Source organism: Mustela lutreola, chromosome X, assembly GCF_030435805.1.
Source record: "Mustela lutreola isolate mMusLut2 chromosome X, mMusLut2.pri, whole genome shotgun sequence".
Lineage (NCBI taxonomy): Eukaryota > Metazoa > Chordata > Mammalia > Carnivora > Mustelidae > Mustela > Mustela lutreola.
The window spans coordinates 5371265-5388046 of record NC_081308.1 but is presented as its reverse complement, the minus strand read 5'-3'; the positions used below and the strand labels follow the sequence as shown (position 1 = coordinate 5388046).

Here is a 16782-nt window from a genome sequence, read left to right as displayed (position 1 = left end):
ATAAAATCAAATTTTGTCTTAAAATTGCCTTTGTCTGAGTTTTAAGGGAATTTTGTTGTTATTTTGTTTTTTCCCTTTTCAAAATGTTTTCCAAGCTTCTTATATTGGATTTTCACAATGATTCTTATAAGAAATTAAGCCTGAGTTTTACTGGGTGAACTTACGGGACAACAGGACTGACATACAAGGGGGAAATGGTGTTATCTGCCCAAGATCCCATGTTTAACGGCTTCTTCCAGAAGATCTGGAATCCAGGTGTGCCCCTCCTAAGTCTGCTCTGTGTCCCAGGACAGAGTGGAGGGGGAAGCCATACTACCCGCCCCCACCACGGGAAATGAATCTGAGCTGTGTCTAATGTAATGTTGTTGGCCAGCCCTCTGGGCTTAAACACCCTTGAAGTACAAGAGAGGTTTGGCTATGCAAAATTCTGGTTAATTAAGGGCACTTCAAGGAACTGAAGGAACAATAAGGCTCCTTAGGACTTTGGATGCCCAGAGCCATAGATAATTCCAGTCCTCCTGACAGCACACGTCAGAAACTAAAGCTGTTGGGGTTTACCACGCTCCTGCGGGGGCTTTCTTACACTCAAAACTTGTTATCTTTCCAGTGCTCCAGAACCCAGCGCACGCAGTAAATGCCTCCCTTCAGGAATGGAAGCTGCACCTTCTGGTGTCTGGGACAGCAGTCAAAGGGTTAAATGTATGGCAAGAAGTTGAGTGCCGAACAAGAAAACAGTGTCATATGCCCAGGAGGGCATGTCGGCGAGGGGGTGGTAGACACAAGACTCAGCACAGGTGTGTTAGGGTGTCAGTTAGGAATTTGCGGAAGGTTTCTTCTGAAACCTCCACGTTCCGTGCTGAAATCCCGTGCGTGGCCAGGAGTGGTCGTAAGATGGGGTGCAGGTACAGGGCACCTGCACGGAGCTCATTTTCAAAAAACGGTGGCTTTTACTATTATACATAGGAAACCTTTATTTTTTAGAAATGATAAGCCTTTACCTTTTACATTTTTGTAACACATCAAAGTGTTCCTTGTATTTCTGGATTGTGATCTTTGGGTGGTGGTGGTGGAATGTGCAGACTCTGTCCTGGTTTCCCCCTCAATGTAGCAGATAGTGGGAGTCATGGAATGAAACACTCCAAGGGATGCTTATGAAGTTTTATAATTATTGTGAGATTTCCTTTACCTGCATCTTGGAAAGGAAGTTATCCTCATTATGTCAAATTTTATAGCCCTGCAGAATGACAAAATCAAGCCTACTGAGTGACTTCTTAACGTTGTTCGGTAATTTATTGGCTACACAGGACATGTTCTCCATGGAATGGAGGCTTTTTCCCCCTCACTTTTTGAAATAGGGAGACTCCATTTTCATTAAATTTTTATATGACCTCAGGGGAATATAGAATCATAGGAGATTCAACTAGAGGACACTTGATGAGTTTTGCAAGTTGATTAAAAAAAAAAAAAAACAACCCTGAAGATTGGAGATTATTCTGAATGATTTGAAGACCTATCTGGATGGAAAAGAGGGACAGAGCAGGTAGAAAGACTTAAGGGAATGGGCTGGAAATCGTAAGAGCATCGAATTTAAGTAAAATGAAAATAAGCAAATAAATAAAATAAGTAAAATAAAAATCTCATGAAAGATGCTTGTACAACACTTAACCAGTGTCTGAACATGGGAAACATGGAGTGAATATTAGCCATTTTTACTCTGAAGGGAAAGGCAAGGTTAACATTTTTGAATTCTGTGATAGGTCAGTGAGGTAGAGGCTGAAGAGGAGTTTTGTCCTGATGAGGTGACTAGAAGCAGATCAGAGGGTTTCCGTGGAGGAGTCGTCAGCAACGTCTCCAACTCTTGGTTGTCAGATAGAAAGTACGGGGAGAAATGCAGACCCAATACACACAACTGTTTGTGTACGTTTAGGTTCCTTCACCAAGATCACGTGTGTGGGAGAAGGGGAGAGAAGGGGCCGTGGCCAGGGGCTCACCGTCTGAGGACAGGAGTTGTGAGTACCTTTCCTTTGGGAAGACTTGACTCCATTTGTGTGCTCGGGGAAATGAGTCCTGTGAGGCATGTGAAGTTAGAGAGTGGGTCAGCGTGGGTCAGAAGCCCAGAGTTCTGGAGTGTGAAAGCAGGGATGAGTCACAGGGACACCCACTGCCCCTGCAAAAGCCTAGTCCAGCATCCAGGATGGCCCAGACCCCACTGTGCGCACAGATCACCTGGGTGTGGTTTAGACGTGCACATTCTGACTCAGTGGGCATGTGCTGTGGGCCCCCAGAGCCTGCATTTCTCATGGACAGTGCTGAGTCTGCAGGCCCAGGGGCTGCCCTGTACAGCAAGAACATGGATCTCCCTCTACGGTGTTGGGGCTCCCTGCCAAGCGCTCACTTACACTTGCCTGCGAATTCTGTGACGTCTTTTGTGTTTTCTTCTGTGATGTTCCATACAGAGAAAAGATGCAGTCATTGGTAAGGATTGAAAATAAACAGATGAGGATGGTGTGTAGAGGAAAAGGCCCCACGGTACTAATCACTCAAATTGCAGAACTTTACTTGTGGGTTTGTCTCCATCCGTTCATGAAAGGTATTTGACTAGGTATAGAATTCTAGGTTGACTTTTTTTTTTAATTAGTAGTTTAAAAAATCTCTCTTCATTTTCTTGTCTTGTATGTTTTCAGAAAAATCTCTTGACATTCTCATTTTCTTGTTGTGTATAAAATGTCCTTGTATTTCCTGGTCTGCTTTGAAGATTTTCTTGCTGTATTTGGTTTTAAGCAGTAAGATGATGGAGTTCTGACTGGGTAGTCTTTCTACTTCTTGGGCTTGGGGGGGGGGGATGCTTCTAATTTTAATTGGGCTTATAGTTTTAATAAATTTTTTTACATATCAGCCAATGCTTTCTTGCTTGCTTTCTTTCTTTCTTTCTTTCTTTCTTTCCTTTCAGAAAGACTGTGCATGAGTGGGTTGGGGGTGAGAGTCGGGGAGAGGGAGAGAGTGCATCTCAAGCAGACTCCATACCCAGCACAGAGCCCAACATGGGGGTCAATCTCATGACCCTGAGAACATGACCTGAGCTGAAATCAAGAGTTGGCTGCTTAACTGACTGAGCCAGCCAGGTGGCCCTGTATATGAGCCAATATTTTTTTCTATCCCATTCTCTGTATCCCCTCCTTCTGGGACTCTAGTTATACATGATAGACTTTGTATTATGACCTGGGTCACTGAGTGTTCTGATTGTGTTTTTTCTTCATTCCCTACCCCCTGCTTTATTTTGCTAATTTTCACCACTGTGTCTTCAAGTTCCCTTCTTTGCAGAGTGCCTGACATTCTTAAGATGCTCTCAGTCATAGTTTTCATTTCTTCGTGTTTACTTCTGGAAGTTCCGTGCAGGTCTTTCTGTGTCTTTCTCCCACATTCCTGGGCAGACAGAGCACATTTATAATGAGTTTTAAAATGTCCGTTTCTGCTAACTCTGTCACCTCTATCATTTCTGGTTTTGTTTCTTTATATTTCCTTTTTCTCTTTTACCTTTTGGACTTGCGACTGGTCTCTGAAGGGAGAGGATGTGGTCTTGTGGGACTGAGCCCATCCTTGTGGGATCTGAAGCTGTTTGCGGGTAGATGGTGTCAGAACTGAGCTGAATTGTAGGACACGCAGCTTGTGTGTGGAACCACCATACCAGCATTGAAATTGGGGACATAGAACTTTTCAGTGTGTAAGAGGGTAAAGTGTGTATCTTTTCTAAAGTATGATTCTACTTGTACCTTGAATGGGTGCGATGGTTTTGCACCTTTGGCCAGTGTTTGCAAAACTCTTTGAGATGGAAGACTTTTAGAAGCTTAAAAACATAATAAAAGAATAAACAGCTACATTTCACAAGTTCAGAATTTGTTCCCCTTTTTCTTCTTCTTCTTTTTAATTTTAAGGAGGCTCCATGTCCAACATGGAGCTTGAACTCATGACCCTGAGATCAGGGGTCACATGCTCTACCAACAGAGCCAGCTACATGCCCCTAGAATTCATTCCTCTTTGTGAGTAATTAGGGATATGGAGATTTTAGGCAATTAACCTGTACTGTTTCCCATTGTTTTTTTTTTTTTTTTGTAGGATTTATAGAACTATGTTTAAAAATTCTGATACTCATGTTAATGGCTAACACTGATTTTAACTTTATGATGTTCCACAATCTTGCTAATTTTTTGCATACTTAATACTTAGTGTAATAGTACACAATAGTCATAATTATCCCCCTTTTGTATTTGGAGATACTGAGACTTGTAAAATTAGATTTGCCTCCAAATCCTATGGCTCTTGCCTACTGATGTATTTGGTATTCTCTCCTTCTAGAATATTCCTCTGTCCTTCACATCATATTCTGTATTCACATCATTCTAAATATTGATGACTTACCTTTTTTTTTTTAAAGATTTATTTATTTATTTATTTGACACAGAGAGAGAGAGAGATCACAAGTAGGCAGAGAGGCAGACAAAGAAAGAGGGAGAAACAGGCTCCCTGCGGAGTAGAGAACCCAAGGCGGGGCTCGATCCCAAGACGCCGAGATCACAACTTCTCTTTTTTAAGAGCTTTCTCTTTGTCTAATCCTTTTTAAGAGGGTTATTTACCGTTTTTTTAAATTGCAGGATGGTTGACACAGTGTGACATTAGTTTCGGGAGTATCCGTAGTGACTCAGGTTCTGTGCACTCTGTGCTGTGCCCCCGTCTGTCAGCACACAATAATTTTAGAGTGCCACGGGCTGTCTTCCCTACGCTGCATCTTTTACCCTCGTGACTGTTCATTCCCTTGGGCTAATCCTCTGTTGGCCTCCTGTACTTTCACAACTTGCTGTGTCTGCCTTATTTTACTACACATTAAACTCCTTGACGACTTACCTGCTTGCTGCTGACCGTAGAAGCGGTAAGCAGAGCAGAGCACAATTTCCACACGTTCTTTTGCTCGCCATCCACGCCTACCTCCTAGGACGGCAGTTTGGCTTATGAATTAGTATATACCTCCTGTCACGGGGTGATTGCTTCGTAGGCATGCCTGGTCATTCCAGGTAACAACATACAGGCCGAAGGGAAGAGAAGGACATGAGAGTTTAACTGGAGGGCCCTCGCTGTCCCTGGCTCTCGAGGAGTTTTTGAATTTTGGAATCACATATGTGCCTAGGGATCGTCCAAAGATCTTCCAGCAAGATTTCAGAGTGTTGCTCCCAGTGGAAAAACTGACCATGGATCTCTCCATACAAGGTGGCACCTTTGCCTTCCAAACAAATAGAAAAGCAGGCCAACGAAGAGGAGGTTGAAATCAGTGTAAGTAAAGATGACTGTCATCTGTCATCTGTCAAAAGGGACACGTCCTCATTGGAAGAGACTTGCCTAATACGCATGTTTCTGATTTTCTTCTATTTTATATTATTCATGGCTAAGGTGTATAATTTGCCCCAGAACTAAATGGATTGTAATCCCATCTAATAAATTAGTGTGTATAATTGAGTTTCCAGGCAAATCATAATTGCATTTACAAGAACAAATTTGAAACATTTGAATGGAGAATGCTTTTTTCCTATTTCATGCATACTTAGTATTTAAATTCTTTCTTTGAAAGATGCAACTGGCAGTTTTGGTTGTTTTTTTTTTAAACACTATGTTTTTGGGGTGCCTGGGTGGCTCAGTGCGTTAGAGCCTCTGCCTTCGGCTCAGGACATGATCCCAGGGTCCTGGGATCGAGCCCCACATTAGGCTCTCTGCTCCGCAGGGAGCCTGCTTCCTCTTCTCTCTCTCTGCCTGCCTCTCTGCCTACTTGCGATCTCTGTCTGTCAAATAAATAAATAAAAATCTTTTTAAAAAAAACACTGTGTTTTTATTATTTTGTAGAAATGATATATGCACATTGAAAACTTCATATAAACACCGGGGAATTTTAAGACCAAACCGTGACTCCAAATTCTGCCATCCAGAAGAGCCATGCTTACCTGGGCAGAAAAGTTACCGTAGGAAACCTAAGACTGCTCTCTTTACAAATTCCTGATTAAAACGTTGGCCTTTGGCCAGCATGTGGGAACTGAGGTCTGGGGAGGGGTACCATCATCCCCTAACCGACAAGAGGTGCTCCCTGGTCTTAAACTGTCAACTCAGCGATGTGGTTTATAATGGGCACCAGTTTCCTCCTAGGAGTCTGGATTTTAGCGACGTGCTAGGCAGCACGTTCCTTTGTGCCCAGCCTCAGTAAAAACTGTGGACACAGAGTCTCTCCTGAACTTGTCTGGTGACAGCATCTCTCATGTGGTGTCACAAGTCCTGCAGGAGGCATCGAGCACATCCTGTGTGATGGCCCCTGTGAGAGGACTCCCAGAAGCTCGTTCCTGGTTTGCTCCAGACTTGCCCCGGTGCATGTTTCCCTGTTCCTGACTGTGCTGTAGCAAATCCGAGCCCACAATATGACTATATGCTGAGTCCTGTGAGTCCCTTTTGTGAATTATCAGACCTGGGGGTGGTCTTGGGGACCTTGTTACGTTACCATTGAGCAGACACCCTACCTGACATTTCTACGCATGCTGTCTTTTAATGATGCTTGATGCTTAATACTATTTGAGTATAGCAGAAGAAACAGAAACCCCCACATTTCAGGGAGAAAGAGATCATGAAAAATATTATGAAATCAAAAGCATTATTTTAAAAATTCTATATTTGCCTAATTGTTGACGGATGCCCTCAAGTTTAGTTCAGTGTAAGTTACTTAGATGTTCCCCACACCACTCCTATCTAACAATTTTTCTGACATTATTTCCTAATTCTTAGTTTTATTATATCGAATACTTTTCCTGGACCACAATTCCTACTTTTTTCCATTTTCATTTTATACTTACTGGGTGATAAAATGATTGAGTCTATAACGCTAATTTCTTTATACCTGGCTTCTAAATTCGATCACATCTTGGGGCACCTGGCTGGCTTAATCAGTGTGGCGTGTGACTCTGGAAATTGGGGCTGTGAGTTTAAGCCCCATGCTGGGTGTAGAGAGGACATAAAATCTTTTTTAAAATTTTGATCATATCTTACTTTGGTTTTAGAAAGAATCCATAGATACCACTTTTTTTTTGAAACAACTCACAACAAACTTTGCCCCCCATTACACATGAAGTCCAAATTGAATTGCGCAGACTTCTCCTCATATAAGTATAGGCATCATTTTCTTTGGGTACTGAGTATTGTAGTAACCCATGTATTCTTGCCACCTGCCTATCTTTAGAACAGCTGAATGTGGCACTGCACTGTTTAGCAAGAAAGGCCCATGGGTGCCTTATAGTCCCTGAGTTTATTCCAGTCTTTGAGACTGTTTCTGTCGCATATACTTTTGAATGACAGCTGATTTTTTATATATGTAAACAGATATGATTATATATATAAACTATAGATAATATGATTTTATGTGTATAAACTATATATATATATATTTTTTTTTATTTTACTTATTGTTATAGAGCTATTTCTGTATTGGCTCCAGACATTAATAAATTTTGTAAAGAGAAATTGATTTGGAGGAAACCATATTTTCTCTATCGGAATCCACCTGCTGTTTCTACCTGGATGTCTGAAAAGTTCTATTTTCATCCTTGAAGTTCAGTAACACAAGCTATATTTCAGTGTTGCTTGTTTTTCAGTATTCCTGGATAAGATTTCTGTCCTTTTGATTTACATATATATCATTTACACGTGTGTGTGTGTGTGTGTGTGTGTGTGTGTATGGGAAATACATAGAATATATACATTTATGTGTGTGTGTATATATCAATCATCCAGATGATTTCCATATATTATGTATTTAAGAACCTATCTGCAGTGCGTTCCCTCTCTTCGTGGGTATTTCAAGAGTTACAGGCTCCCGGTGCTGCTCGTAGGAATGCAAGTGGACAGCGGCTGGCTTAGCCGTCTCCCTAGTTCACCCTGAGATATGGTGTGGTCTTCAGAAAGCCATCGGTGGTCATCGTGGCTCACATGCGTCCTTGACTTGTGATTTGGGATAAATAATAATCTCCCCAAGCTTCTGTTTCATCATTTGTAAGACGGAAGTAATAATGATTATGGGGGTTGAGGGGTGTCCGTGAGATGAGCCAGCAGACGACGCACAGGAGGGATTCTCTGTGCGAGGCTGCCTTTGCTTTTTAGCTGGAGCAGGAAAACCCACTCAAGGCCCTGGCTTTCAGCAAAGGCTGTGACATTTGATGCATGATATGGTTCTGTTGAATTGAATTAAATACCGAGGGCAATGTTCTTTCCATACCTGAGGCCTCATATATATATGGTTTCTAACATAGGAAGATGACTTACGAACTTCCTGTTTTTATGTTCTTCATTCCATGGTCGCGGCATGAGTTATTTCGTTGTATGGTCCTTGCATTTTATACCACACAAACAAAACAAAGATAATAATGTCTTTTCACTAACACGTCCGGGAACTATTAACCTACTCTTTGTTGTTAGGATTTGACTTTCTGTCTGTCATTTGCCAGGCACGTTGAGATTAGCATGTTGCCCACATACGGCCCTAAGAAAGACAGTTTAGTCTTTAATCAAGGAGATGGGGTGTAGGAGAGATTTATAAGAATCAATTAATATGTAACAGTCCACAAACTATGAAGTTTTCCACCTAATCCCCTCCCCTGAGTGTTTTCATTTACTTCATACTCTGCTTTATCCAACCCTTCTTTGGAAGCATGTTGACATCCACAAGATACCAAAGACTCTAGAAAAATGCAGGATCCTGGAAGGGCAGTGATTCTTATGAGTAATTTTATAGAGGCATTGTAGGTACCTTAATTTTACAATGAATAGTTTGCCTCAACGGCTGGATATATTTTTATAAAAAAGTAGTACAACATTTTGCATCTGCTCTCATTCACCAGGGAGCTGATGGCCATCCTAGTCCTCGTGATTTGGATTACTCGCCCGTTTCCTATTTTTCACATCCCTCTTGCCAGGTCTACCAATAATTAACTCGGAATATCACAAGACGTAGAAGGTGCTTACTGGTCAGAAGTGTCTTCGCTGACACCGAATGACCTTTGTTCCCCAGGACTTAAATTGGCCATTAGTAGAGCAATTGACACATTGTCTTTAGATCTAGAGTATTAATACCCACACATCATTTTTCCTGGCGTGCACTCATCTCGGTCCTGATTCTGTTCAACGAGAACATTCCCAGTAAGCTACGCTCGAAGGCATTGTGAGAGACCTGCGTAGGGAAACCACACATTCTCCAGTTTATAGTCAGACCATTAATGGTTTTTCAGCCTAATCCAAGATACCGATCCAAGGTAACGGATAGAGAGCCTCCAGATTTGCCTTCCACCAACATAAACAGCAGAACAGGCATGCCGGTTTCCGTGCTGACTGGGCAGCAGCGCGCTGGAAACGTGTGGATGGTCACTGCAGAGGAAGCAGGCCAGCTTTCCGTCTGTGGATCTTCAGACGTTTTGGTCAGAATCACAGAAGAATTTGGAAATGTTCGACAGTAAACGTGTAGCATGGGAAAAGAAAGGAGACAGCCATGACCCCAGTGCTGTGGAGCTCCCATTGTGGGCCGGCTCCGCAAAACAGAGCTCGGTCCTTTGTGCACCGCCTCATGTAATATTCATAACGCTGTCTGTGCTCTTGCAGGCTCATGGGTCAGTCTCGAAAGCTCCGGTGCAAAGATGAACTTTTTTTCTTCCCACATTTGTTTCCATGGTTCTCGAAACAATCACACACACACACACCACCCCCCCCACACACACACACACGTCCACATTTTCGAAGCCATCCCCAAAAGGAGGGCTGTTGAATAAACGTACACAACACCTCTCACATCCACCGGGACATCTGAACCGTCGCGCTCCTTATGACCCTCCTTGGGTTCATCGGGATCCAGTGTTTCCCATTTGGGTCGGAGGCTGTTTTTGTTTCTCATTCTGCCCCATTAGCTCCGTCAGGAAATTATTATTTTTTTATAATTATTTTGATAAACATGTAATGTGTGGTTACGTCAGTAAATTATTATTAAGGTGAGGAGACACGGTCTCTGCGTTCCGCCGCTCAGGGTTCAAGGGCGTGGCTTCGGCACACAGGTCGTTCGAGTAGCAGGGGCAGGCGGCCCCGCGCTTTGTTACCTGAATGGCGAGTCCGACCCTGCGTTCACATGGGACGCTGGAAGGGAGCTGATTTGATTATCCCATGGCACAGACTCAGTCCCGGTGACTTCCTAGTGAGCGAGCGGTCAACACTTGCCAGGTTTAATGAAATTATTTCTACTTGGAAATTTCAGCCCGTGCGGGCCAAGTAATTCTGGTAACTAAGTCCTTGCAGCGCCGGGTCCCGTGTGCCTTCTGGTGGAGCAGGAGGACTGGCAAACCGCCGTCATTCCGGCTGCAGGTCCCTCACACCCTGCTTGGACTCCCAAGTTTGGGTTGGACCTACACGGACAGATTCAAAAGCGAGCAAAGGAGCGCACATCTAGCCGCTCCCAGAAAAATGAGCTGTGCAATCGACCAAGGGAGACGAGCTTTTGTGTTACCGAAGTGATGCTTTTGTGTTACCGAAGTGTTTAAAAAATTAACTGGCTACAGATGTGTGACTGAAGTGTTCGTCCTGAAACCGTGACCTTCCTTGTAAGTTGTACCTGGGAAGTTCTTAGATCGAGACCCTCTTTTGACCGAGGGTGAATAATTTATTTGATGTCCGCGATTGCGGACGTTTAAACGTTGGGGTTGCACTTTTCCTAGGTAGCGTTTCCAGTTTTTCCACCTTGTGTTAGAGTGTGCGCCCTTCCCTTGTATTTAATGGTCACACGGAGTTGGCTCCTCAGGAACATTAAACTGACACTTTCAGAAGGACCCCGTGTCTATCAGGGAGCATCCGTGTCTGGCACGGGATGCACATGTTTCTCGCTCTGATGTAGATTTTCGTTTAATTCTGTTAAAATGCACATGGTGTAGCATTTACCATCATAACTCATATACAGACTTTTAATTTTTATTTCTTAGATTTATTTACTTTAGGGAGAGAGACGGTACAGCAGCAGGGGGAGGGCAGAGGCAGAGGCAGAGGATCTTCAAGCAGACTCCCCGCTGAGCTCAGAGTCCAACCCCTGAGACCGGGACCTGAGCCGCAAGCAAGAGCTGGATGCTTACTCTTTGACCCTCAGGCACCCCCATAGGCAGATTTGGTGCAGCATCATTTGGGGGAAGGAGGCAGGAGAAGCACAGTGGAGCATTTTGCATTGGCGACGGGGTTATCCGGGGCTCCCGACATAGGTCCTCGAGCTGAAGTTACCACGCTTGGGCTTTTCAAGGAGATTTCTGGTCACCATCAACATGCCAAATAGCAGCCTCTAACTAACCCTCTACCTTGAAGTGAGTCAGAGACCTTCCTTTGTCTCCTCCCTTAAATCAGGGAGTTGGGCGATGGGGAGGGTTTTCCTTTCCTTTTAACCCCTTGTTAACATAGGTCTCCCACTGCGTGAGACCCTCTCTGGCTGACGGTCCCCCTGCCGGCCTCCCTGGGGATGACGTATCTGGCTGGAGGTCAGACTTCCAACGGTGAGGCATCGCGGGCTGTGGCTGGCAGGCCTTACCAGGTGTCCCCAGATGGCAGAGAGCCGCAGTCCGCCGGCAGCAGGTGTTACCAGGCGTCACGCAGGTGTTTCCCAGGTGTGACCAGGCGCTCCCAGTCCCGAGTCCCAGGAAGTCATCGATGGGAGCAGCCGGCTGGCACGTAGCCCCGCAGTGCTCACCTTCTACCCCTGGCGTGCGCTCGCCTGTGCTACCATCTCAATTTCTTACATCCCCGATTCGGATTTGACATCTGATCGCAAACGATGTGCCCTCCTCGAGGATAGCCTGCTCCCTGTGTGGAGAAAGCACAGGCCTTCCCTGGAGCGCCGATGCCGCTGTTTGCACTGCTTGGGGGGTCTGAGCTGTCACGGCCAGCAGAGCCCAGCCTCACTGGGGTCCCGGTGAGCTATCAGGGCAGGAGGAGGGGTAGGCTGAAAGTTAGGGTGATCGTGATGCCTGATGGTCAGCCACCATCCATCAGCAACAGGAGGGCCACCGTGGGAGGCCTCTGTCCTTGGGGGTGGGGCTCCTTTTAGGGACCCTCAGAAGCTCCCACGGGAATGGCAGAAAGAAGCCCTGATTGCTTCTCATGTTTGAGCGGTCACTGAATGCTGTCCTGAACCGTTTTTCCGAAGGAGAAGGCTACATTTGGTCACGGGTTCTTGCCACTCCTCGCGCTTTTTCCTTAGTGTGAGTCTCTCAAAAAATCGGGGAATCCTTGTCGTCCCGAGTGTGTGATTGATTCTGGGCGGCCCTGAAATGCCGTCGGCCAGATGCTCTCCAGAACCGGGCTGTGTCCCACACATAACCCTGACCTACATTGTCCCACGGCGTCCCTGACCGGTAATTCCATCACGATACGAGGTCCCGGGTGCAGAGTAGAAGCCGGATATTACTAAAACCGGTTCAGGAAACGGAGGCTTAGAGCAGCTTTTGACAAGACGGCAGCCGGCGTCACTGCTGTGAGAACCGCCCCATTTCCGGAGACACACAGCAAAGGGCTCGTGATTACCGTTGACCACACGGAACAAGTGACTCCGTAGAGAATGACAGTCCGCGTGTGCGTTCCGTAGTCCCAGAGGGGCCCTCGATGGTTCCGAGATGCTTTACGAATACGACCAGCTGTGTGAGCTCTGAGCACTCCCGTGCATGTCCCTGAGTATCTGTCCGGTGTGTACAAAATTACCACCCGTGGGCTGGATTCCTTTCCGAGATTAGCCTAAGATATTACTTCTTTAGGGAGGAAAGAAAACAAATCGTTTATTTTGTTAGAAATTCCAAGGACATTTTCACCAAATAAGAATTCTCACCTTCCTTTCTGATGTCTTGGGAATCGGGCGTCCTGTGTCTTCAATAAGAGAACTTTCCTTCACGGGGCTCCCGGCTGGCTCCGTCGGGAGAACGTGTGACTCTTGATCCTGGGGCTGCACATTCGGAGCTCCACATTTGGTGTGGAGGTTGAGTAAAAAAAAATAAAATAAAATCCTTAAAAAAGAGAATTTTTCCTCTTCTGTCATCAGCCTCTGTTCCCCAAGAAGAACTACGAATGCTTGACGAGCTGTGAGTTCCTCAAGTACGTCCTGTCGGTGAAGCAGGGGGACTGCCCAGCCCCTGAGAAGGCCAGCGGGTTCGCCGCCGCCTGCGTGGAGAGCTGCGAAGCCGACAGGGAGTGCTCCGGGGTGAAGAAATGTTGTTCGAACGGGTGTGGACACACCTGCCAGGTGCCCAAGACCCTGTACAAAGGTAAGGGGCAGAGCCCACGTGAAGGGAACGTCATTAACTCACGGGGGGCAAGCGATGCATGCACGGGGAAAGGGCCAGAGATGGGGGTGAGTGTGCGTGGGGATGGGGGTCAGTCCAGAAAGGCACCATTGCAAGAGAAGAGGAACGATCAGAAAATGCCCTTTGCACCACGCAGACCATCTGCCAGTGTTAGTGGATCCGCCCGATCAGCCCCGGGGAACTCCTTCCCGGGCAGAACAGGTCAGTCTTATTCAGTGGGCCATGTAGGAAGCAAACTTCAGTCCAGTACCGGTCCTTTGGTCCACGAAGAGTAAGTCAGGTAAGCAGCCCTGGGGACACAGGAGCAAATCGACAGAAATCCCTGGGAAGTAGAAGCACCCTGGAAAACTCATGCAAAGGCGTGGGTGTCGTGGTTTTCCTGTTGGCTCCATGCAAAGCCAGCAGGGTCACTGCATGGACTTTCCATACTGCGGTTGGTTAGTGTCTTGCGAGCCCAGATGGAGGAATCGCTCTCTTTCCAAGATGGGGACTCCGTCTACCCAACCATTGAGCAGACGTTAGAGTTGACGTTCCTAGGCAGTTTCCAGAGCACTTAACTCTGGTGCTAAGCGACACTTGCCTCTGCCGGTAACGGCGACCCCGTTCTTTTAAGCCAAACGGCGTCTGTTGTGCTCTGGCCCGTTTTGGGTACGCTCAGAATATCCCAGGACACAACATGTTGCTGCTTTTTGGCATCTTGTATGAAGAGTCCAATAGAATTCATCACTGGGCGCCGTTCACGGCAAGTACAAAGAGGGACTTTCTCCTCCTCTCTCTGACTCTCAGCAAACATACATGATGTCCACATACAGGTCGGTTATTTTAAACCGTGAAACCGCATGGGCGCAGCGAGGCCCGCGTTGAATCACGTGCTGGCTGGCGTCCGACGTCTGCTCTCACTGGCGCAATGCCCCCCGTCTCCCAGAACGCGCCCGTCCCTGCCCTTGCCCTCAGGCGCTCCCTTAGGAATTAGTCTCGTCTCAAACCTGGGTAGTCCGTCCAGTTTTCCTGGTTTCTGCACAAGAGCTGGGGACACCTGGCTCAAGGATGGTGTCTCCAGTTCAAAGGATCTGCCGCTTTCCCCTTCTTGCCGGGTGATGTTTCTTTAACGGATTTGAAGTTTCATCGTGTTCACGCCTCTCACTATAAACGACGTAAAATCACTTTTGCAAAACCGAGCCCCTTTTAAGTTTTCTTAAGTCTATTATTAGGAAGCCCTTTCTGTTATTACAGATCATTTAGTATGTTTAGCATTTACCATAAAAATAGGATGCTTTTAGAAGGATTGTTGAAAAGGCATTGGTAAAACCCTTAGTGTTGTAAAGTGCGGTGTTGTAAAGAGACAGTATAAATTAAAAGATGCTTTTTATTTAAAAGTGCTGAAGAGTCGGTATGAATTTCAGGTATGTCTGGTTCATTAGGAATAAGGGAGATATTCTACAAAGGGCCTGCATCAATAATTAATTATTAAGAGACTTGCAATTTAAACCTCCACTTAGCTAAATAATGATTTTTTTTTTTTTTTTTAAGCCCTGAAGTCCCTGTTCTATAGAGTAGCTCTTAACTTGGGTTCTTTGCGGAGACAGGCCGTTCATGGAGAACTGACTAGAAGTAGAACAAACAGACCTGACATTGTCCTGACGATGCCTTTTGGGTAGTGAGCCTTGCGTAATAGCACTGGTGTTTTGAAAATGCATATATATAGGTCTGCGGTGATGTCTCCCCCTTGCCCTGTGGGGCAGTCCCTGCAGGAAGGCTGGTCTCCGTGTCCAGGCGGCGTCAGACAGTGCCCCTGGTTAGGCGTGTGTGAGCCTGCGTGATGCTCACGGCCACGTCACAGGTCACGAACCCCCGGCAGCGTCCCCTCACGGTCCTGCCCAGGACTCACACTGCGTGCTCACTCTCAGGAGAGGGCTGTGGCGGTGATGGCTCGTGTCTCTCAAGGAGAGGGTCCTTCTGGACCCAGGCCTTGGCCTTACAGGGACAAACATGCTTCCCCAGCCGGCCGGTGTGCACACACGTCCCTCTGAGCACTCTGCGGAGGACCGGCCGTCACTCTCCTCTCCCGTGCCTTCCCCTGTCACTGCCCTGAGCCACCCCTGGGAGATCCGCTAGCCCTCCTCTCTCTGCTCCTGCGAGGCCTGTGCCACCTTTTTCGTTAGGAAGGAGCGCCCTGTCCCCGGTGGGGATGACTGGGTCCCACTCCCAGGCCACGAGGGCTGAGGCTGAGGTTACAAGCCGTTGCTCGGGTGATTTGGTTGTTGGGAGCAGGAATACGTGTGTCTCCGGCTCCCAGCTGGGCCCACTCTCCTCCTGCTTTCATTTTGAGCCTATCCAACGGTTCTATTGGACCCTAAATCATGGATTTGCTATAGTATAGGTCAATCAAAAGATGAATTCGTGTCGACTACTTTATCCTGATAAAATCACTCACGTGTCAGTGGTTACGTAGATCAGGTACGTCCTCACCAAGGTGGCCATGCACGCAACGCTCGTTTGGGCCCAGATAAAGATCCCAACTTTTGCAATAAATTGGTATGTGCCCACCCCCATCCTGTTTTTTCTTGTATTGCCTATTGGGTTAGTTAAAATTTTTACAGAATACAGAAACACAAGCTTCGTGTTAGACCTCCTGTGTTTGTGTATGGAAGATGGCGAACGTACCCGATCTATGTCCTTGAGCTTTTTTTAAAAAAAGTATTTATTTATTTGAGAGAGAGAGGAGGAAGATGGCAGGAACGGGCCGAGGGAGTGGGAGAGACAGCTCTAAGCAGACTCCACACTGAGCACAGGGCCCCACGCAGGGCTGGATCTCACGACCCTGAGATCATGACCTGAACTGACATCACACCCAACCAACTGGGCCTCCCAGATGTCCCAAACTTAGCTTTTAAAAACTAGGCCTATTTAGAAAAGACGTTCCACGGAATGCATCCTGTTGGAGCATTTAATTTGGTTTATGCTGCAACAATTGTCCATACCTGACGCCCCTAAGTGAACCGTCCTCGGTGTCCGAGTTTAAAACAAAGGAACGCAGCGCAGAGTTTTCACTTCGGACTTCAAGTAAAATCATTCGCAGCTTCCTGCAAGACGTGTGAACGGCAGCCTGGGTAAAAGCCACCCGAGTTGCCAGCTCCCGGCGACGTGGGGACTCAGCGTCATTGCGGGAAGTTTAAGAGGCTGCTTCTCCGCAGGCGTAGGACAGAGAACGATGCTTGTCCGGACGCTTGTGTTCCCTTTGACGCTCCCCCGGTCTGCTGGAGGGCTGGTTTGCAGTCAACTCTCCTCCGTCCCGAAGACAACGCATTATTTTACAGCCCAGACTTCTGTTTCTCCTGACCCCGGCCAAGGCACTTGCTTAGATAGGGTAGGGCAGGAGAGAAGCTGCACCTGTTTTCCG

At 46.5% G+C, this 16782-nt stretch overlaps 1 protein-coding gene across 1 annotated transcript in view; it reads left to right on the top strand.

Annotated features, from left to right (window-relative positions):
- ANOS1 (anosmin 1) overlaps positions 1 to 16782 on the top strand; it is a 171356-nt gene that overhangs the window by 103269 nt on the left and 51305 nt on the right. The window contains exon 4 of the mRNA XM_059157399.1: positions 13121 to 13343. Coding sequence (XP_059013382.1) covers positions 13121 to 13343 — 223 coding nt within the window. The remainder of the gene's footprint in view (positions 1 to 13120; positions 13344 to 16782) is intronic.